Raw genomic sequence first — 23,805 nt, forward strand, 5'->3', positions numbered from 1 at the left:
CAGACCACTGGACTATCTTCGGCGCCAACACTCTGGTAAGATTCTACTTCACCAAGGTCGCTATTAATGGTTCAGATTCCACCTTGGCCTGTTGATGGTGATTCAACTTTTAGTGAAGTTGAAACGTTTGGAGAAATTGAAAAAGTTTTGCGTACACTACACATTACAGGAAGACATTTAATATCACCGCAGACCCCCTTGAAAACACGTGTATCTACTATCTAAAGAATGTCTGCGGCAATTTTGGTGGCGTTTGAATGAATAGTGCGTCCAACAAAATCTTTAGGAGGTGTTCGTTAAAGTACATGTGCGAATTGCCAAAAATGGCGACTAAATTCAAAATGGCGGACTTCCTGTTGAGTTGACGTAATGGTGGGTCGGAACTTTCTTGTATGTCTAGGTGTGATAAACATGTCCATCGATTTTCGTGCATGTATGTAAATGTAGCCGCCCGGGGCATCTGTGTAGGCGGAGCTAGCGAGCCATTTGGCCACGCCCACTCGCGACTCCACTAAAATACTAAATTTTTCACCGGGAGACATTTTTGTACCAACTTTCATGAGTTTTTGAATATGATAAAGCCTCCAAAAATGCATTTAAACTTTCAGGATAAAAAGAATAATATTTTTACGAGTAATAATAGGGCTTTCGTACCTTCAGTGCTCCGGCCCTAATAATAAATAGTGGTTATTGAGCTTTACTGGTGAGCATAAAACCTCAGCAGTGAAGCTTATTTTTCTACTTAGGCAATCATTGAACAAAATAGTAGAAAAAAAAAAGAAAGAAATAATAGTGTTGTAACAACACATGGAATTGATCAAGATCCCTGTTAGAGATCAGCTATGACAACAGAGGCCACCTTGTGCCGTCTGCTTTCCACTTCAAACTGTTTCCATTTTCAGCAGCGTTATGATTGAGCCTGATACCGTTTCCTCCGCCTGGCTCAGCCGTAACAACTCGGAGTTCACTGATGGCCTCGGGGTACTTAAGTCTGCGTTTCCTCTTACTCATGCATACTAAGAGAAGAATCCGAGGGGATGCAAGGTTGTTTTGTGTGTCCCTCTCAGAGCAGTGTTATACGTTACTGTAGAAGTGGAATGTGGGATTGAAAGCTACATGCTGGCATCTACTGTTCACATTGGGTACATACAGTTTTGTATCCTTCATTGTGGCATAAAAACAGACATGGATGCTTTTTTTTTAATACACATTTAGTGTTTTAATAGTTATGCTCTTCACAAATGCATTGGCAGTTTTAATGTAATAAAACATTAGAAAGACATAAGAAATTGTGCAGAATGTTTGTGGAAAATCAGGTTTTAAATGATTGTTTTTATTTTTAGACAACTTCCACCCGCAGACTGAACATAATTTTTTTTAAAACAGATACTAAGATGTATAAAAATGTATTGCATGTATTATGAATAATCCATGACGTGTAACTAGACTGATGTCATAATAAACAGAGACGCACAGCAAGTAAATGCTGCTGATTCAAGCCTAATTGAATTTTCCCTCTCTGTCCTTGGTCAACAGTGAACTCTGTACACTTGAGTAAATCTCTGTAACATTGGTTAAGGTTTAAATTCAGCATTTGGTCAAGGTTGTGTAAACAGTTCAGAAAGGCACAAGATTATATTATGGTTTGTACATCTCTTCTTTTGTTGGAAAGAGACAAGCGGAATACTCCTCCATTGGCACCAGAGGTGACTTATGTTCTACAGCGTCATTTTAGAGCACAGTATTTCTACAATATAACAATCTGTTACCAGCATCTAATATGAAAGAATACCCTCTGATATCTGAGGAGATATTTTCCTCTGCAAAGAACTACGTGTATAGTGCATTCCCTTTCTTTTATCAAGCGGCATAGTTCCCACTGTTCTAGGCAGCAAACATGTAAAACATACAAAATCTTGATCCCATCTGAATCCAGTTTGTGAGTTACATATTCAAGTATTAATAGAGCCATCTCAAAAATTATTTACAACTCTCCCTCTATCAAGCATTAATAGCTAAACAGATTTTTAGGCAAAGATTTGGAAAACTGCAATGAAGTCCCACAGCTTTGGGTTGCATTAGACTGTAGAAGAAGCCACCCACTGCTGTTAAAAAAGTCAGTCTGGTGGCTCTTAAAAAACCTCAGACTCATGTTGTGCCAAAGCTTGAGGCAGCGTGGTTCCACATGGTCCCTGGAAATGGTACCTGTGTCACAAATCATACACAGAGAAAGAAAAACGACTCTCAAGGTCAGATTTTTAGTTTAGAAGGTCACTCATTGAACGTGGTTGAGAGGAGGCGACTGATTAAAGGTAGAGTACTGTGAAGGCACCTGGATGTGGTGTAAGCTGCCAGTGGATGGCTGTAAGGGTGCATTGAATCAGCAGCACATATCAATATAATTATACATGTTCGTTTTCCTTCTAAAACCAGATCGACAGTATAGTTTTATCTCCTTCAATACGGACAAACTTACGTGAAATACTCCGTTTTCGGTGTTGTGCTTGTATTAAACTCTGCCACGGGAACACCTCTGGATGCAACCCGGGGGCCAAACATGGCGGCTGGATAAACGATTGAAGAGGTGCCCACCTATAGGTAAACAATAGGGAGCAATGAACCCAGTGTTAACTTGAAATCGGTCTTGTATTTTAGGTCAGGTCCTTGACAAATTCAGGACAAATATTGTATTGCATCATAGCATTACACAGGAGGAATGTATGCCATGGACGCATCAAAGGGAGGATAACTCACCACAAGACAGAGGTCACAGATTTCCATTTCTTTCTCCACCTTGGTCACGATATGAGAGTCCAGTGTCTCGCCAAAAAACACCACGTTGGGCCTCAACAGACCATGACAGTCTCTTTCGTCACACCTTGATATAGCAGTATCGAACAGCCGTTATATTAATTATCACAGTACAACTAGCTATTGCCCAGAAGCGGAACTCCATGCACACAGACAGGCATGTGGCCAGAAGAGCAACATGCTTGTTAGATATCTATGAACCATGAAGCAGCCGCCGTCTCAGTGTTGCTACTGAATGTCACTGTGCAACTCTTTAGTCATATTTTGTAGACATACTTGCAGAAAGGCAGAAAGAAGGTTGGAATATCTATAGCACACTACTGCCCCCAAGTGGAGGACTGCAAGTCAAAAGATAGTCCCGTGGCCAGAGTTGCACAGGGACAATTTGCACTGGGTGCATTTAATCTGCTCTCACACTGACTTACAACAGCAGCAGCAGAACATTGCTACATCAGTGTAAGAAACATTGTGCAAGTGAGAGACACCAGCAAGTGCAGTTTTGTCAAAGATCACAAAGCTCAGGAAAATGTCTGTAAACATTTATGCTATATTTATGAAACGAAAAACAACAGAGATCACTTAATGAGATACGCAACACAACAAATCCATTCATACAAGCCAGCAGACCGGGAGCAGGTGATGAGGGAGAGCTGAGAAAGACAGAGAAGAGCAGAGCAGGAAGACGCAGCAGCTCCAGCAGATCCTGGGGATTGTTGCCCAAAAGAAATTTAGTAAATCCACCAAGCTGACAATATTTCAATGTTTGTAAAAAAAAGTATCCCATACGCAATTAGGAGAGAGGTCAGCTAAAGTATCGCATCATTTTGGTGCATAAAAACAGAATTTTTGCAATCTGCCTTTCCATGCTCTTGTGTCTGACGGATCACAGTGTGCATGAGAAATGCAGAACAAACAGCTTAGTGTTATTAATATGAAGTCAAAAGAAATCCCACCTTGGCAGTTTATCCACAGGAATCTGGGCATCAGCAACATCTGTGCCAGGTGCACTGCACATTAAGAGAACAGACACTGTGGGTTAAACAGTACTTCACCCATGAGGGGGTCAAACTCAAGGGTTCAGGCTACAAACGCTAATCGATGTGTATGAATGTGTGTAGCTTGTAGAGGTGCTGCCTCTTACCCTTTGCCCTTTAAGGCAGCACAGATGGGGTTTCGCTTGTTCACGGTCACATGTCCACAACTCACACAGCGTGTCTCCATCAGACTGCCTGCAGTTACACACAGAGAAACCAGCTGTTTTTCATTTGGGCCTGTTGGAATCACAGAAAAAAAAATCTCCCGCCCACCAGGATCTGTTGACAATGACAGCTTCTTGATGAACTCATTTACACACAGTCAAACTGGAGACAGATTTTTAGCAAAAGAGTCAAATGTTTTAGGACTACTTTGGCCATGATCCACCCAAGAAAAGTATGAAAACGGAAAAGCCAGACAAACTAGTCTCCTTAAGACCGAACCAACACTTCTACAGTTGTTCCACTGACATTAAATTTGTGACTAACTCTGTGGGTTCATGTTTGTTCAAGAGAAACGGCTATGATTCAGATGTTTCCATATCCCCAGAAAAATCACTATGGTGCAGTCAAAAGATTCTAATAACTGCTACACGTGGAGCAGCTTCAAGATTAGTTATATATTATTAATCCAATGGGAAAATGTATCCTCTGCACTTGACGCACTTAAGCTATTTGCTCAATTTCAAAACTTGACTTACCAAAATACATTATATATGTGCATCTGTTTTAGTGTGGAATTTCTCTCAACATAAAATCCAGTGCAACACAAAGCCTTATCAAATAAAATTTAAAAAAAATATATAATTACAAAAGGTCTCAGCTACCTAGCTCTTTGTGCTTTCAGTATAAATGAAATCTAAACACGGTTTGTAGGTTTGGCCACACTCTGCTTCTCACCGTGAATCTTGAGCACGTGTTTGGACCCAGCCTGTCGGTGCAGGTCGTCTATGCACTGAGTGATAACGACCACGGAGCGTCCCTGCTTCCTCAGCCGAGACTCACACTCTGCTATAGCCAGATGGGCAGCACTCGGCTTCTTGTTCAGCACCTGCTCCCTTCTGTAATGGTAGAACTCCCAGACCTGAGATGGGTAGCGAGAGAAGGCCTCCGGAGTCGCCAGGTCCTGAGGGTACATCCACAGGGGCGTGTTTTTAGGATAAAGCTCAAAGGCTAACAAGGTAGCAAAACAAAGTGTTACAACTGAAAGGTAGCATATCCTGAGTGTGAACATCTCAATTATGGAGAGTTTTTTTGTTTTTGTAATTGAGGATAACTTTTAAATCTTTCCCAGAGGTAAAATACATCCATTGCACAACAACAATAACTCTGAAACACAACTGGAAATCAGAACACACTTTGACCTAAATTAAAAGATAAACAAACAAACAAATACAGCCATGTACAATTGTGTGCGTGTGTGTGTTTTGTGTGTTTATCAATGACCTGAGACTGCCACTTCCTCCACTTCTCATTTTCTCCCCTGAAAGTTGGTACTCCACTCTCTGCACTCACACCTGCCCCAGTGATGATTGCTATGTGCTTGGCTTTGGAGAAGGCCTCGCGGAATTCAGACATGCCTACGAAAATAAAAGGACAATAACATCAGATTGCGCCATTTAATTGTCTGCTTTTAAATGTTTACAATGGAACCCCAGCAATATTCCCACCGATGCTGACATCCAAAGTTTAACAAAAGGAGCAAAACTTTCCTTTTACCTGATTTGGGTCTTGTGTCAACTAAGGGTCCTTTCGTCATGTGAGTGGAGCACATGCGAAGACCAAGTGCCATGACAGCTCGATTTTGGAGAAGCATTGTCACTGGAGGATCAGATGAACATGTGAAAAACATGGAGAATATAAAAGGATTGAAAAAAAAATGAAGAAAAAAAAGAAATCAGTGCAAAATCCAGATTCTTATCTCATTTTACCTTTAGTCTCAAACACTGGTTGTTTGAGGGGAAAATCGTTTTTTCTAAATATATTAGATGCACTTCAGTTTGAATATTTTCTTCAGCAACAATTAAGTGCAGAAAAGTTTTTTTTGCTCCAAGTAAACACTTGAGAGCTTAATTCAGACAGAGGTCTGCCCTTCTAGATTTCATTATCGATTAATCTGTTGATTATTTTCTCATTTAATCGATTAGCTGTTTGGTCTTTAAAAGTGCCAGAAAATGGTGAAAAATGTAAGCTAGTGTTTCCCAAAGCCCAGGATGTCATGTTTTGTCCCGACCAACAGTACAAAACAAAACAAAAACAAAAAATCAGTTTATTATTAACATGGAGGACTAAAGGAACCAGAAAATGTTCAACTTTAAAACGCTGGAATCAGAGAATTTGTAGCATTTAGGTAGGTAGGTAGGTAGGTATATACTTTATTAATCCCCGAGGGGACATTTTTTAATTTATTAATTAAACCATGACCCAAAACGGTTCATTAATAGCCAAAATAGCTGCGGATTAATTTTCTGTCAATCAACTAATCGTTGCAGCTCTATGTACAACTGCATGAAGGGGATATGTTGTATAATATTACTACAACACATCAAAATGAATGAAGGGTATGGATGCAAGAAAAACACATGTTTTGCAATCGCCCAATGAGAGCAGTGATACTCCTGTTCTACATGTTGCAACACAACTGAGATAACCTGGTTTCTGGCACTGATAAGGCAGGAAATGTGCACATAATGTATGTCAAGAGGAATATGGAAGCAGTGTTTCTGTACAAACCATTGGAGAATAAAACAAACAAGTGGGCGAGCCTCAACAAACTCAGTCAAACGTGTCTGAACAGGTTTAACAGGATGCCCAGCCTCATGTACAAAGTGTTCACTTCTTAAAGACCGGTAGATATCCTGCAGAAGTTACAGCTAAGTTGCGCGTACTTCTAGGGCTGTTTGTTAATCACTTTCTTCCAGTGTATCCAGGCAGCCTTTACTTCCAATAGGAAAATAGTATACAAGTAACGACGCAAGCTGACAATGCTGCTAAAGTCCTTTACAAACTCCGGAGATGTGCTACATTGACATAACGTTTGATCGCTCGGGATCAAAACGTCACATAAGCAGGAACTACCGTGAATACAACTATTTATGGGTAGTATTAGCTGAGAACTGGATGAATAACCATTGGGGCACTTACCTCGAGTGGTATTCCGACTGTAAAAGTAGAAAGGCACGCCGAGCTTTGCTTGTTTACCTCTGTCTGTGTAATTAACCAAAAAAAAAAAAAAAATACCAAAAAAAAAAAAAAAAAAGAGCCGTAAACGTACCGCACGGCGTCGTAAATTCAGCTCTACAAATTCACAAATCTGCGTGATTTTACGCCATCTAGTGGCAGACTGCTGTAACTGGGGTTCATTCAGTATGATTCATTCATTCTCCCTCCAAAGTCAATGGGGACTTCATGCTACACAGAAGAAATGTTTTTAAACAACTTGAAACTTAACTATCTGTAGTCTGGCACAACAATTGTAAATTAAAAATCTATCGGGAAATGAAACGGCCAATGCCAATGAAGTTGTGTTTTTTTTTAAAGCGTCTATTATGGCCATGGTTGTATGCCTCCTTGCTGCAAATTTTTTTTTTTTCCCTGTGGGACTGAACTGAGATCCAAAATATTTCAGAGCAGACCACACGAAACACATTCTCCTTCAAAATAAATTCCACCTCTTAAAAAAACATTTTTAGTATTCATAAATATTTGACAAAATCACACAGGCTATCTATACATACCATTACACATGTATATGCTACATATAGGCCTACATACTGTGTACACTGTATAGCCTATAGCTGCAGGCCCTTTGTTTTCTGCAAACATATGCTATAATTAATAATTTAAATAAATAATTATTAAATTACTAATATAATTATTTTTTTTTTTTGCCTATTTAAAGTAGGTGGGTAAAGCAGTAATTGAGGTTACATATTTTTACACTTTGTGAATTGGAGTGGGCAGCTTTTTCTGAGCGCAGTTTAACAATAATATGGTCAAATTTCTTCATTCCCCCTCCCCCCCCCCCCCATATTTTACCACCTTTAAATTTTTTACCACCAACGCCTCTCTCCCTCTCCCTCTCTCTCTCTCTCTCGCCTGTGTGTGTGTGTGTGTGTGTGTGTGTGTGTGTGTGTGTGTGTGTGTGTGTGTGTGTGTGTGTGTGTGTGAAGTCCCTCCTCCCCATCATCAATAGCTACCTCCCAGCGTATGAGTGGCCGTAATTCTGCATCTGCCCCAGTCGGCCGGCAGTCATCACTGGACACTGGGTGTTAAATTGATGGCGACCACTCCAGCCAGCAGCACAGACCGCCGACCGATAAGGAGACTCCGCTCCAAGAGCGATACCCCATACCTTGTTGAAGCCCGACTCTCCTTCAACCTGCGGACAGGTAGGTGCACATCTATCCATCTTACCCCCCTCAAATTATTCTTGTGTAGATTTTCTTTTCTTTTTTTTTTTTTTTTGGCCAGATGTCGTTATGTGGATGGACTGAGCGGGGATTATAGTCTGAAATACGATCCCGTTTCACGCGAAAGAAAAAGCTGCCACAATATCCTTTCATGGCTGTAGTTTTGTTGCGTGATTTAACGCCCCAGAATGTATTCGTGGATAGCTGGAGATATTCTTGTAAAGCAGGGGGATATGTGACAGAAATGTTATGCAACTTTGTAGACTAACGCTGGGGGTTACTGGCATGATCTGGCGCAAAAAAAATGCTGACAGTTTAGAAATTAAACAGTATTTTTTTTTATTATTATTATTAGCTTGAAATACCGTTGATGTGTGAATTTGGATTTCGTCAGCATTTGGCAGCTGCTACCACTGTAATTCAACGCAGTTACATAATATGAAGAAGCTTCAACGTGACCTGTAGTAGCCCAGGCTGTGGCTGTGGCTGTGACTGTGTTGCACAGAACAATCAGACGGGACATCCTGTGTGTTATGTCTTTTTCTCAGATTTTAATCACATAAATATTCTGTCTCCATCACCCTTTACAAAGTGTGTTGCATCCCCTGTTACCATGGTGACTTGGCATTTATGCTGACTGAGTCAACAGAATTCAGATCTTTTGCCCTACGGTGGAATTAAAATAGTTTGCTGTTTAACCAAAAGATACCGTGCCAGTCATTTAATACTTTAAAAGATCTTTTCTCTTGTTCACTGAGCAGATTGCATGGTGCCCACATGTTCAATGACTAGAATGGCATCACAAGTCCTACACTGTTTGTTCCCTGGATGGTTCTGGGAGGGGGGGGGCAGTCCTGAGAGCTGCTGCAAATTAATATAATCTTGCCCTATTATAACAGCTTGATAGGGGCACACCCATCACCCACTCAGTAAAATGTAAGGATGAATGCCACAAATGTTTGGCTGTTATCCTGTATAGCGTACATGATTTTATAAGCATGTATTGTAGCATGTTTTTGTTTTCCTGTTTTTTGAAAAATGTCAATAACTCTACTTATTTTTACTTCATTTTTAGCCTTATTGAAAATACAAATAAATGCAGTTTTTTTGTTGTTGTAAAAACATAATTACATGACTATTATATGCTAATGTGAAGATGTCTGAGCAGTGTGTCACTTCATAATGTGTTAATCATTTTTCAGTTAGTCATTTAGCTGCAAAATGTCATGAAATAGTGAAAATACCCAAGGTGACTTCTTTACATTGCTTGTTTTTTTTTTCCCCCCAACAGTCCCAAATCCCAAAGATGGTACATTTTAAAGAGATAAACAGTGAACTGCAGCAAATGCTCACTCACATTTGAAAAGCTGAACCTGGATATACATTTAAAAACGAATGATTCCTTGTCAAGAGTGTTTTAACGACGCTAAGTAGAGCTTGTGTTATCTCAAATCGGGACAGTCTTTAGGCTCCACAGCAGCTCCTCACTTGCCAACAATATGGTAGCTGTATTGACAGCTCCCAGGTGTGCAATGGGAGCCCAGGCACTACTGGAAAAGAGCACGGGCGCTCCGTTGTGTTTTCCTGGAAGAGTGAATGAAAATACACATCCAGGCTACTCTATTTGTGCCTGTGAGTGTTTGGCCTGTGGAGACAGGCTTGTTGTCGATGACAGGACACTGTCAGCTCGGTGCTGTTGTTTATTTCCCTACTCTACAACAAGCTCATGCAAAGCATGAGGATGGTACGGGGGCGATTTGTACAACAGCGCTGTTGACTCACTTCCACCTGAAGAAGTGGAGCAGGATTTAGCTTGCTTATTGCCAAGGAAACCAAAAGTCTGGTGGTTGTGTGCACAGGTGCCTAATAATGATAAATGACCAGGGCTGCAGGGGATGTGAAACAAGAACTAAAGGCAATTATCTCTGTGTGTTTCACGGCAGGACGTTGGCTTTGGTTGTGTTTTTCCATTATAACGGTTTAAACACGAGACAATGCGAGGTGATTCATAAAGTGTGCAAAAGAGTGACAAGATCAAATTTATTTTCATACCACTGAAAATTGTATGAGTTTTCAGAAATGAACTGCGTCTTCTTAAAGAGCAGGATCACAGCAGCTTCAGCTGGTCTGTTTTTAAACAGTTGTTACTTAGCTGAATGCTGAAAGTGAGTTTAGTTAGCTTGTATATGGATCAGTCGTCCCTATGGGTGTTCCATTTCGGTCCCAACTTGGACTTTCACAGAGATAAGGCTGTGGCATACAAATGACAGATGGGTTTTTAATGGAATCAGAGAGTATGTATGAAACATGGCTTTATTGCATTGACCCGCTTCGAGTCTGAACTAATCTAATTTGCACCTCAGCTAAATGGCTCTGCACGCAGTCACAGAGACATAACAATATAATGGCATCATCTACCACACAGCTGTCAACGACTGTGTCATCTGCCATAAAGCATTAAGGGGAGTAGGTGGAGATGGATGGTTGACCCACCTGTGAGGTTTGATTACAATCATTAATGCTGTTTATGAAGCTTTAGATTGTTTGCTCTCACACACACACACACACACACACACACACACACACACACACACACACACACACACACACACACACACACACACACACACACATACACGCTCATCTGGAATAGCAGCTAATCAATGATATGTTTGTGGAACTAGAATCTTTAGATGTTTTTAGCTAAAGGTCCTGTCTATGGGTATTTCAGTGAAAAAGCACAGATATGGGCATGTGTGCTCATGTCACTGCATTTTTGTGAGCACAAAGCGTGCATACGTACAAATTTCTTGTTAGTGTGCAGTGTATGTGTTGCCTGCTGACACAGCATCCATCACACTAGACGAGGTTGCCTGCTTGTTTTTATTTGTCCATCATTCAGCAGCTCAGCTACAGCCCCATCTGTTTTCCGTCTGCAGACTGAAGCTTCACACTAGAAATTCTTCCAATTACAGGAGCTAGGCTCTTTGATTTGCCACTAACATACTGCACCTCCGCAGAACAGATCAGACATTGTGTTTTCTAACATATTTGCTCACATGATCAGATTTACTCTTTGTCTCAATCCCTCCTTTCTGTAAGATTCCTTTGTTGTTGAAACAAATGGATGCTCATACTGTATTTGTCCAATACTTTCAGTATATAGGAAACAAAATGACTGTGATTGATGAAATAGTTTATTGTATAGTTGTATTGTGAATGCAATGCAACTATACTGATATTGTGATTTAAACAGGAATCAATACAGAGCAGGCTTTCTTTTTATTTATTTTTTTAGCTAAAGTGAATAAATGAGGGGTGTGTCAAATATACTCTCCACACTGAACTTGTCTCTATTTAAAAATTTGGGCAAGGCTCATGAATGCCATGTCTACGGATCATGCAGCATTATGCTAAAATACCAGTCTTAACTTCCACCTTCCATCCTTGACTCACAGGTCAACTTGTTCTTACAGATTGAGTGAAATATTTTGTTCTGTCACATGGAACATTAATCACAGCACACCTATATGATAGTTGTGGCAAACAGCTGGATGTTGTGTGGGGATGCAAATGGCAAGAGCTCCTATCGTTATACCTGGCCTGCATGCAAATAGAAACCCTGACTTGGCTGCACTGCAGATGTTGGAGGACAGATCATATAGGGAGCCTTAGCTCTGTTGTGCAAATATGTGTTTGCTTCCTTACCATCAAACAACATGCATACCCTGTTACAGTTTAAACACAACTGCAAATGTCTTTAAGCACAGGTATAAATATGCAAAGGGATGCAGCTTGACTCTGCCTCAATGTGATGTTAAAACGTGGCTCGGTATTGGAGCCACATTCAGCCAAAAAAAGCTAAACTCAACTCATTCACCACCCACCACTCCCTGCTTCTCTTTCTGTGTTGCAGTGCCCATGTACTGTAAGCGCTGCTGTACAAAAGAGTGCAATCAATACACACCAGATGCATGGTGGGACGGGGCAAATTTCTGCTGCAGAGCTTTGTTTGCCAGCTAGCTTTACCTGAGGATTCACAGTATATGTTAGACAATCACTTAAGAGAAACACCGAACTGTAGCTTCTCTAATTGGATTTGTGCAGATTTTTTGTTATCTTTGATTACTCAGCATTTAGAAATGATTTGCATAGTCACTTTCATGACAGAAGATCCGGTTGGATTATTCCATTTTTGTTGAAATGAAAAAGGCAGGTAAAGGTGACTGCAAGGACAAGAAAAAGAAGAATATTCATTCACCAATTCAAGCTTGCATAAGCTTTTTTCAAAGAGAAAGTGAATTTCTGATTAACTAGTTGGGCTGGAGCCAATGCAGAGGCTGTTGAATTTGTAATGTTTTTAGCTGTTTGTACTGACACTAGAGGCTATTAGCAAATGTGTTTAACAAAGTGGTGATAATTAGCGGCAAGAGATTTATATCAGTTCTCAGTCTCTGTCGCTTCCAATTTATCTTTCCTTTAAAGCCCCCGTCCTCATCTTCAAAACACATGCACGGCTGACATTTCAGACCGTCATATGAGAGACTTACAGCACTGCATTTGGAAAAAATAAACCAAGCATCCATCCTCCCTACTTGGTTGCAAATAGGCCTTCTTGTGCTCAAGCATCCCAGGTCTGAATAAAACATGAGTGTGGAAAATCTGAGTAAAAAATAGCAATGCTATATCCAGGACTCTTACTGGATGCTCCTGCTGCATTAAAGTTCAATTAGCCATCAGTGTCACATGGCCAGAACACCTGCCAACCTCCGTAGTAGGACGGTTCAAAGAAAAAGACAGGCAGGCATCTTCTATGAGAGCCCGCAAGAAGCTGTATCTGTCTCTTTTGCTCTGCTTTCTTTTCATCTCTCCGTCAGACTTGGAAGTGTAGAAAAATGCTTCTGGCTCTGATGTACGTTCCATATGCCAGCTGAGAAATAATGCCTTTTTCAAAAGCCTCCCAAACTGAAGAAAGTGGAATGACGATGTGCTTATAGGTCATATTTATAGTAAGTGTGGATGCACACTAGGCAGAGAGGGGTAAGGACTTCACTGCAATATGAAAGGCGGCATGGCCACGGACCAATTATACTGAAGGAGAGCTCTGCCTGAACCACTGCTACTCTTTAATACAGAATTTAAAGCAACATGCAACAAAATCTGGAGGGTACAAAGAAATATAACAAAAGAAGCAGCCCACAGTATCCAGTCTGTCGCCTAAGGGAAGGGCGGATGATATTCCTGATATCTGTGATGACAGTAAAATGTATATTCTCAGCAGATAATGTCAGGCACTTGGGAGGCATACTCTGCCATCCTTTAAGTGGAGATGATGAATGTATAAAGAAAGGCATTTGTTGCAGGTGTCACCGATGCAGTTCCCATAGTGCACCAGCTCTTTAGGACCTTTCTGCTGAGTAAGTGTCTTCACAGAGTCAGAATCTCCTCAACACTGCTGCAAACTCAGTTCAATCAAAGCTGCATTGCACCACTCAGCACTCCTTCAAAATTGTATTCTATTTCTAATGATAAATCCCAGGCTACGTTTTGAAAGCAGGTTAATATTTCTATTAGTTAAAATATGGTGGGGGTGGGGGGAGGGGACCTTTACTTTAATAGATTGCTCCTTATTATCATACTATATTTAATCAACTACAGCAGCAGATGTTTTTTTTAATCCTCATTCCAGGAGTCATTCTCATACATTGTCAAAATATAATGAATGATATTATAAATTTTACTTCTCCATGAGCTTTTTTAAAAAAAAAAAAAGATTTTAACTTTCGTTGTTATGTAGTCTCTCTTTCAGTTTTGTTATCAATAAATAATGAGTGTACTTTTCATGGTGGAGTGTAAAGCTTATTTTGGAGTGAAACTCTTCACATGGAAAAGAGAAGGGTTTGCCTCTACACAAACAATATGGTAATTTATGCCAGTACTTTTCAGACAGTTATGTAAGTCTGTGTAAAGATAGTCTAATAGCCTACAGGATAAACAGCTGGGATCTGAAGAAGCAGATTAATCCTGTGAAATTAAGTGACTGAATTAACGGGGCATTTTACGCCTATCCTTTCACCAGCAAATCCAATGTAGAATAGATTTTTAAATCAATTCACTCTAACTGCAACGACAAAATGATGATTCTGTCACATTTTTTTAATGGTGTGGTTGTAATAGGCTGTAAATTTACAAAAAAGTTACAATAAAATACAACATTATCATAAATTAAAGTAGAACTCTTAAAACATCTAATCCAAACGTCTTGCAGGATACAGCCAGGCTGCATTACCTTGTGACATCATTACATGGTAAAATCAGCAAAACATCTGAATTGGTTATTAACCTTTGTGTATTAACCTTTGTGTATTCACCATTTCTTGCTTTGATACTACCAGTAGAGATATCCTCAAACAGGACAATGTGGCAAATGCTATTACCTGCCACCTCCTCCTCTCCCCACAAATCCGTCTCAGATGATACTGTCTACATTGTCTCATTTATTGACAAAAAACAGCTACAATGTGATCACGTGCAAATTCTTTTGAGCTTTAAAACTAACTAAATGTTGTTTTACATGAAAGTCAAAACAATTACTTTTGAGTAAGAGCTTTCCACTTTGACCAAACAGTTTATTTTCCTTTTCTCAGTCTTTTTAAAGGACTAAAACGTGATGCTAGGAGTTGGGGTCAGGGAGACATTGGGATAACATTGAAAACCACCGCTATCGTTAAACCTCCACTTTCAGAGGCTGGTATAGTTTTTAAAATTACTCAAACTGTATGGCTGACTGTATCATTGTCTAAAGAATTATTTTATAGGAACACTTGAAATTATGAAAACGTATTACATAGGTAACTAAAACAACTTTTGATGTGATGTTATATAATGCTGAGCTACCTGTGCCTGAAACCAAGAGATATACGTCTTAACTTCGGCAGAGCCAGTAGAGGTCAAAGGGGACCTAGGCTCTTTAGTTCAATGTCTCCTCCATAGTGTGGTGTTCATTGAGGCAGCAGGACAGATGCAAGTTGCAATGTGAGAAAAATCAGAGGGTGTCTGCAAAGAGAGAGAGAGAGAGAGAGACAGAGAGAACATCTCAGAGGAGTGGCACAGTCTGTCTACCAGTAAGTGCTGCAGAGCTCACTGGAGATTGCTTTCATTTTACACATTTTTTTCTGTTTCTTTAATAACCAGCCAGCTGTCAAGCAGTGTAATTGTGTTCAAATATGACCAAGTCTTATTACCCTAAGATGCTTTTGTACAGCACATCCTGTCCACAGCCATTTCCAATGCCTGCAGGAAAGTGGACAGTGTTCTTCTGTCCCTGACTGCACCTTTTCATACATGGGACTAACAGCCGCTGTACAGTTATTACAGAGACGTTCGCATACCCTCCTCAAAAAAAGCAGGAGTTCGTCACCCTCGATCACGTAGCCTGCAACTCCCTTTCTTGATTAATTGAAAGACAGACGAAGTAGAAAAACCTCAATCTGCAGTTTTATTGTGCTCTGCAGAAGCAGGGCTTCGTGTGGAATACGAAGGGACAGACAAGAGAGGTCTGATGTTCCAGACAGCAAATCTAATCAAAGATTTACCATGTATGTCCTGCAGTTACATCTCTAGTCTCTCAAACTTAAAGATTACAATCACAGATAACAATTTTTAATGCCAAAATGTTCTGTGGTCCAAGAGTGATTTTGCCTTTCACAGCTGCACACTCGCTCACCAACAATTGTTGCCCGTCTTAATTTCATGGGAGGTGGCCTGTGAAATTAAAAATTAATCAAATGATAGAAAGTATAAGCAGAATACAGTCTGACTCTGGCTGAAGAAACTGAAGCCGTCCCTGGAGCACCACTGCTCCCTGGTGGAGAAATGGATTTTTGCTTTTGCATAAGGTTAAGGAGAGGTGCTGACAGGATTTAATGGATATAACCACCAACAGCTTTAAAAGCAGATTAATCTATTAGGTCTTTAATGATGCAAATATTATATTCACATCATTCCATATTGCAATGAAGTCAGTTTCTTACTTTACTGAAAAACAATCACATACAGATTGCAGTTAAATCAAGCCAATAATGAACTTTTTACTGATCAATATACAGTATTTACTTGTCTCAATTGAAAATGTAAGCAGTAAGGAATTGCAAGTTTTACAAAAACAGACTTTGCCATCATCAGTCTGACATTCGGTAAGTAGAATACTGTACTTACAGCTCTCCACTTGTAGCTTAGAGGGGGGAGATGTTCATCATTGCGCTATCCTCTTCATCCTCATCCACCACTGTTGCAAAGTCAAAAGTGAGTGTTAAATACAATAATTAGTCATCCTTTTTAGAATTAATTAAAAACATTTGTCACATGTCATGTATGTCAGGATCCCTATCTGAGCCCGTGTGTTTTTCCCTTTGTTCCCCTCCATCTCCTTCCCTCATGTGTTCTGTCATTCCCCGTGTTTGGTATTGTCTGCCATGTGCTTTATATTTTGGTCTGTGTCCGGAGGGTGTGGATTTCTCCACTGGCCACCTCACACTCCCACTGCAAAAATAATGTTGTCCTGTAAGTTGAAATCCTCAACCAGTGCTCCTTTATTTGAAGGAGTAGGTAATCCAAAAGTAAAGTTTAGTCATTGTCCTCGTGTGTGTATCAATCCAAAAGTTGAGATTCTGGTCCGTGTGCGTAATGAATGTATCATTCACTAGGACAGTTTTTCCTTCGTTCTACCTGGATAGGTTTTATAGCGTGTGTTGGTTCTTATCTGGTGTTTAGATGAACAATCAAGCAATTCAGATGTCCTCTGTGGAAAGGTCCTACGGCCGGCCACACCGCGTCCCCGGCCGTCCACAGTCTCGGTGGGCTCGGCTCGCCATCTTGAAATCTTCCAGATTCTATCTGTAGCTTAAAACCAATCTACACAAACAGTGCAGACTAATACATTATTCTGTTCATTTCCTGTTTCTAACATGAGACCTCATGAACATCTTATTCTCATCCTTAACCTTATAATATACATTATAAGGTTAAGGACCAACATCAACGCTGTCTACAAGAAGGGGATGAGTCAACTCTTTTTCTTGAGGAAACTTCGATCCTTCAATGTGTGCAGCAAGATGTTGGAGATGTTCTACCAGTCTGTTGTGGCCAGTGTGTTGTTCTTCGCCGTAGTCTGCTGGGGGAGCAGCATTGGAGCCGGCGACACCAACAGACTTAACAAACTGGTGAAGAAGGCCGGCTCCATTATTGGCTGCAAACTGGACAGCCTGGAAAAGGTGGTGGAGAGGAGGACGCTGAACAAACTATTATCCATATTGGATAATCCTGACCAGCCTCTCCACCACCTGCTGCAGGGACAGCGGAGCACTTTCTCCAATAGACTCCTCCAGCTCCGCTGTCACAAGGACAGATACAGGAGATCATTCCTGCCCACTGCAATAAGACTGTACAATTTATCACCTCTGGCAAAATCCATCACCGAACAATAATACCGTTGGTTGTATGTTTGCTTAAATCTTTGCACTATTGTTTAGTTAGTTTTAATTTAATTTAATTATTCTATTTTATTTTATTCTATTTTATTGTATATACTGTGCATTTTTATATTTTATATTTTTTGCTGTTGTTTTATTGCTTTCCTGTATCTATAAATGCTGCTGTAGTGAAAACATGTCCCTTTGTGGGATTAATAAAGTATCTATCTATCTATCTATCTATCTATCTATCTATCTATCTATCTATCTATCTATCTATCTATCTATCTATCTATCTATCTATCTATCTATCTATCGATCTATCGATCTATAAGGTTATACTATAACCAACTACTAAGGATATACTTTGGTTATAATGAGTTGAATTACCATGTCATACAATAACTGGCATTTTAACCTTGATAAATGAATTATCTTTCATACTTTAAATTGTAACATGTCTTTTCATAACTTTTATACATCCTTTTATCACATTACATTTTAACATGAACTGAAATATTACCCACTTATTATACGTATTTAACAAACAATATGGACTCAACTACAGTGTAGCTGCACTGCAAATCATTACAGTGTGTTAATCACACTAAAATCGGCGGGTTTTAATGTCAGCAGAATGAGTTGAAATGCATCTTTAAGGCCTCATCGGAATGTAACTTGCCCCGCGGACCAGCTACGTTGCAGGCTTGCAGCCAACTACTAATTCTAATAATCCTTTTTGAGCAAATTCAATGATACAACATGCACCAAAGCACGTTGGAACGTTAGACAACATTCTCATTACCCCGATTGTTTTTTTTTAGGAATAGTATAGTATCTGAACTCTTGACAGTGTGTACGATGCTTGCGCTCTGTCTTCACAGTAGCCAACAAGTTAAATATAGAAGCATTATTTGCAACACAATCTGACTGACCAAGCCCTTTCATCAAACAACCACCTGAAGTCATCTTGTGCCTTTCAAGTCCGCTACGGGAACTAAAATCCTGGCCACAAACAAGGCACGAAGGTTTTTTGAGGACTTCCTGTTGTGAGGTTTTAGTCGGCTGAAGCATTTTTGGTTCACGTCGTCATCATCAACATACTCATTGTCATCAAAAGGTTGAAGCACCCCTCCCAAACAATAGGGGACTATTTTGGAATTAAGTAAAAGTTCCTCAACGACCTACCTTGTAAAACTTGGTGCCGAAGATGTTTGCGAATCTGAATTAGTGATTGAAGTCTACACACTCTTTAAAGACAGAAGGGGAAAGACCGAGCCAAAGAGAGGTCTGGGAATGGACGGAAACAAAAACAAGCTGCAGCGGTCAGAGTATATGTAAATTATTTTTCATCTTTGGCATTTCCGTAAAAATGTAGTGATGTATTTTGTCATAAAATTATAAAGAAACTTTTCTTAAAACAGCGCTATGTACATCAGCTGCCAGCTGGTTGTAGATGACAAGAGTTAAATCTTGATGTCAAACCTATGCTATTCGATAAACATATATTATTAAATTGTAAAAGTATTTCCACACCACATTGTACATGTCAATTACATTTACAATTACACAAGCATTTACTTGCCTCTGGGCTGGCTTAACAACCTACAGCTAACAAGCTGAGCATTTAAAACGGTGCAGCTTAATAACCAAAACTGTTACAAGTGTTGGATTAGTGCTGTTGTTTGTTTTGTTTTTAACTGTAATTGTCATGGCATTATTTATTTGTGTCAGGTACCCACTTGTGCAAGGTTGGGAACAGGCAGCAGCTTTTCCAGATTACTGAGGTATTTTCTCATCAGAGACTGAAGGGCGAAACACTGTTGGGAAGATTTTCTAAAAAGAATACTCACACACAAATCTTGAAAATGTAACTAAAAAGATGCACTCACTTGAGTTAAACTGAAAACTGCATGCAACAACTGAGTTATTTACTTTTTAAACTTTTAAAGTCTAATGCCAACAAACTCACCTGATAAAACACATCCCTTTGCCATTGATCATCCACTAGACTAGAGTGTCAACAAGTTTCAGGAAGTTTGCAACTTTTGCCTCAACCTCAAATCCCAGTGTCTAAGACAAAAACAAACAAAAAACCTAAGTAAGTGCAAAATGGCACAACGCGTGAAAGAGGTTTAAAAAGAGAATCTACCTCTTCATCCTGCTTTGTAATGTAGTTGTTTACCCGGTTAAGATGAGGCTGGAGGGTCTGCAGGCTGGCAGTCAACCCTGCGGCACAACTCTAGCACCACCTGTCGGCATTTCAAGACATGACATGGTTTAGTAAAGGTTTAGGGCTTATCACTAAATATTAATCATTAAAATCATCACTAATGTTGTTTCATAGGGATTCCGGTGATTTCCACCCCCCCCCCCCCAGTTATCAGTGGATCATTGTTACTGATATCATCATTTGCATGTCTTTATTATATAGCTGGAAGAGGTGGAGCCAGTTTTATAAAGAGCAGTGAATAGGATTTAGTGGCATCTGGTAGTCAGGATGCAGATTGCAAAATAGTGTAAACCAGTGGAGTGGTGTGCACAACTATGTTGGCCACAAAACTTGAGCAAAATGCCAAAGCCCCTCTTTATCTATACATAAAGGGCTCATTCTTAGTTCAAACAAAACTTGTTTGAGGTATCGTATCCACTAGTAAAAAACACAAGTATAAAAATTATATTCCATTTCTGCCCCAAAATATTACATACCGAACCTACTTTACCACTATTACTATAAGATTACTTTTAATGCGGTTAGACATTTTAATCAAGAAGAATCCATCTTATTTCAGTGACTGCTTTCAGATTTTATGTTTAAAATAATAGTTGACAGCTGAACCTTTGCACGCAGACCCATAACTAGCTGGACTCTTTTCTGTGTAAGTGAGCAGCTCAGCTGCTGTTTCCAACACTGTAGTGTTGAATTCTTCCAGCAGATCACAGTAAATCACAGCTCCCTGCTTCTCCATCTCCCACAAAGCTGCAGAGGAGGGACGATGAGGCGGAGAGAGGCGAGGGGAAGGGAATCTGAAGAAACAAATGTTGACAATGTAAGGTTTAAGAATAGATACAACGAAGTAAATGTCGCTAGAATGAAAACTAAAGACATCTATTGCGGCGTTACATTGTTTCGGACAATTTCCGTTCACATTAACGGCTATGTCTCCATACACATCACTTTCAAAGGTTATCTAAATTGGAAAAAAAAAAAAAAAGTAAGTAAGCTCTTTTTGCGTTGTAGACGTGAGGATATTTGAACATGGCTATTCGCTGGCAGCACTGTAGCTGTGGGAATGCGTCTGATTGGAACATGGAAGCCACGTCCGACACACCTTCTTCCGGAAGTGACTGCATGCTCGGCGTCGTTACGTAGAAACGTGCACGCCAAACAATTTCCTCCAATAGACAGTTTGCGTGATATTGTTCCAAAAATGTAGACACGATCAATGACACTGATCTGTGAATTCAGTTGTGTAAATGTGTGTCGAAAGAAGCACAACAGCGCACGAGTAACAAGTTACCGGAGTCAGTTTGTTTATCGTGTTATGTAATTATGTGTTACCAAATTACCAACTAAAGCCACTAGATGGCGGCATTCGGACAGATATTAAATACTCTAATAAACTGGGCGGCGCTGCAGTGAAGAGGCCTCCTCAAACTGGCAGTGTTGAAGGAAGTATTCAAATCCTTCTCTACCAAAATAGTAATGTAAAAATACTCCAATACAAGTAATAGTCCTGGATACAAATTTTGTAAAAGTGCATAAGAACTAGCAGCAAAATTAAGTTGAAGTACTTTGTATTAAAAAAAAAATGCATTGGTCTCTGATTTATATGTTGTTATTTAAGGTTATATGACATCATTAGATCACCAATACTGAATATTAATACAGTGTGTAAGCAGCATGTTATTGTTGTAGCCACTGGAGGTGGATAGTTTGAACTAGGCTACTTTAATCTAGTATATACATCTGAGGGGTCTTGAGATGATTACTGCGAGAGAAAAGAAGAACATACAAAGTTCTGATGCAGAAATCTGTTTTCACTTTTTGGACTTTTTCCCTAAACTACAGTTTGATGTTTGCTGAGATGTTGGATTATTTGAACATTTGTTTAAATAAACCCATGTAAGAAGTTTAAAAGGAGAGAGGAGGGGCGGGGGACTATTTGAAAGAGGACCCAAACACAAGATACAGGAGGCAGAATTTGTGCAAATTGAAAACTTTACTCACATAGTAACTACTGCAGGTTTAAGGTAAAGAAAGAACACAAGGAGAAGGCAAAAAACTCACTGGAACTGGCAGAGGTCATACGCGATGAGTAATAAGCTGGAAAGCAATGAACTCGTGTGACGATCTGGCAACTGAAAGAGGGAGAGGCAGAACTAAATTGATGGCTGGGTGCTGGGTGGCTAATTAAACAGGTAAGCTGTACCAGAATTGGTGTGAAAAAAACACAAGGGCAGGAAATAAATAAACAGACGTAGGAGGTGAGTGATTTTCAAAGTAAAATCAGAAACTCGAAAACGCAGAACCATGACAGTGGAGCTGTAGACTCAGAAATCTGAAATGTGATCCAGAGAACTCACTGCTTTTTGTAAGGCGTCAGAAGCCAAAAAGGTTGGAAAACCATTGGTTTCATCTTTAATAATGTGTTGTATTTTATGTGTTGGCCCTATGATAGACTGGTGACCTGTCCAGGGTGTACCCTTCCTTCGTCCAAAGTGAGCTGGGATAGGCTCCAGCCCCCCTCTGGCCCTGTTCAGGATAAAGCGGGTATAGATAATGGATGGATGGATGGATTTTTTTTTTTTTATTTTCGATTGAGTCAAAGTCATCTTAAAAGCAACTAAACCTGTCAAATGCCCTAAATTTTGTGGAGTGAAAAGTACAGCATTTCTTTCTAAAACATAAGCTAGTGGAATGAATGTATAAAGTAGTATCAAATTATAATACTCAAGTAAAGTACAAAATTGTACTAATCCTAAATGCACTTGAGTAAATGTACTTATAGTTTCCCCCACTGCCAACTGGCACTGCAACAGGTAAAACAATTCATGTTCCTTTGACTTCCTTTTGTTACAACTTGTAAAATAAACATTGGGCAAAATGTCATTGCTTCATATATTGTAATAAAGGCTTTATTTTTTTTTTTGCCTGATAAGCAATTAATATTCATACTCAATGTTACATGTGGGTTTTGTTGTGTTTTTATTGTCAATTTCTGGAGGCAAGTTTATTTAGATGTCAGTATAGTTTTACAGATGAGATGAGTAGAGACAACTGCTTGAAAAATATATATTGATCCTGGTTGTTTTCCATAAGAAACAAGTGAAACGGTGTTTCCTTAAATTTTAATTTTGACATTTTTCATTTGACAAGTTTCTGATAAGGTACATTTCACATGACACATCACCTGATTAATACTTTTTAAACACCTGACATCCAAAACTTTATCCAACAAAATCCGATAAACCGAGACAGTACAATACAGATAAGAGGGGAAGGGGCAGAGACAGGAAGGAGTGAATTATAACAGATGAGAAGTGAGCAGTCATCTGTTTACAGTTTTCTGGAAGTGAAGTCACAGGCATCTTACCATAATCCCTGACAGTCAGTGACAGTACTGTCTGAGCATTCCTGTTGGCTTTGGCTTTAAGAAACAAGCAGGTGCATTTCTACCTCACGTTCCTTTGACATTTGTCTGTCTCATTCTGTTTGATTTCTTTTCAAAATTAATACATAACTGTTTCACAAGTGTTGCGGTCTGTGGACTTTACATAATCATGTCACATTACTCCGCTGTCTGTCAGAGAGAAGATGAAGCTTAATGCTGAAGGTGGAGCCAAGAAATCCCCCCCAAAAAAAGAAGTTGTGAGGAATCATTCTCAGGTTATGATTGCATAACTATCATTCACATTTTCTTGCAACGAGTTGAAAATGTAAAACACTGCGATTTGACCATTTTAGCAGTTGTCTTTCAGATTGTAGCAAGGAAATGTGGTACTGTCTTACGATGAGGCAGTAAGACAGATAAAAATGCAGAGAGAGTGACAGATGGGAAGAGACAGAGAGATACA

The 23,805-nt window shown here is 39.6% G+C and overlaps 2 protein-coding genes across 2 annotated transcripts in view; one reads left to right on the forward strand and one right to left on the reverse strand.

The window, feature by feature from the left end:
* Positions 1-1,204: 1,204 nt before the first annotated feature.
* LOC138202998 (NAD-dependent protein deacylase sirtuin-5, mitochondrial-like) lies at positions 1,205-7,060 on the reverse strand. The gene is made up of 9 exons (XM_069157456.1): positions 6,990-7,060; positions 5,565-5,666; positions 5,292-5,425; positions 4,746-4,971; positions 3,953-4,040; positions 3,765-3,818; positions 2,755-2,878; positions 2,477-2,592; positions 1,205-2,205 (listed from the first exon to the last, which is right to left on the reverse strand). The coding sequence occupies exons 2-9, from the start codon at positions 5,659-5,661 to the stop codon at positions 2,133-2,135; spliced, it is 912 nt and encodes a 303-aa protein (XP_069013557.1). The 5' UTR covers positions 5,662-5,666; positions 6,990-7,060; the 3' UTR covers positions 1,205-2,132.
* A 1,000-nt stretch (positions 7,061-8,060) lies between these two features.
* Positions 8,061-23,805, forward strand: part of LOC138202996 (phosphatase and actin regulator 1-like) — a 46,113-nt gene continuing 30,368 nt past the window's right edge. The window contains exon 1 of the mRNA XM_069157455.1: positions 8,061-8,236. Within this exon, the coding sequence (XP_069013556.1) occupies positions 8,125-8,236 (112 nt within the window). The 5' untranslated portion in view covers positions 8,061-8,124. The remainder of the gene's footprint in view (positions 8,237-23,805) is intronic.

Source organism: Embiotoca jacksoni, unplaced genomic scaffold, assembly GCF_022577435.1.
Source record: "Embiotoca jacksoni isolate LCO1_2020_lvr unplaced genomic scaffold, fEmbJac1.0.p SCAF_22, whole genome shotgun sequence".
In the NCBI taxonomy this organism is placed as follows: Eukaryota; Metazoa; Chordata; class Actinopteri; family Embiotocidae; genus Embiotoca; species Embiotoca jacksoni.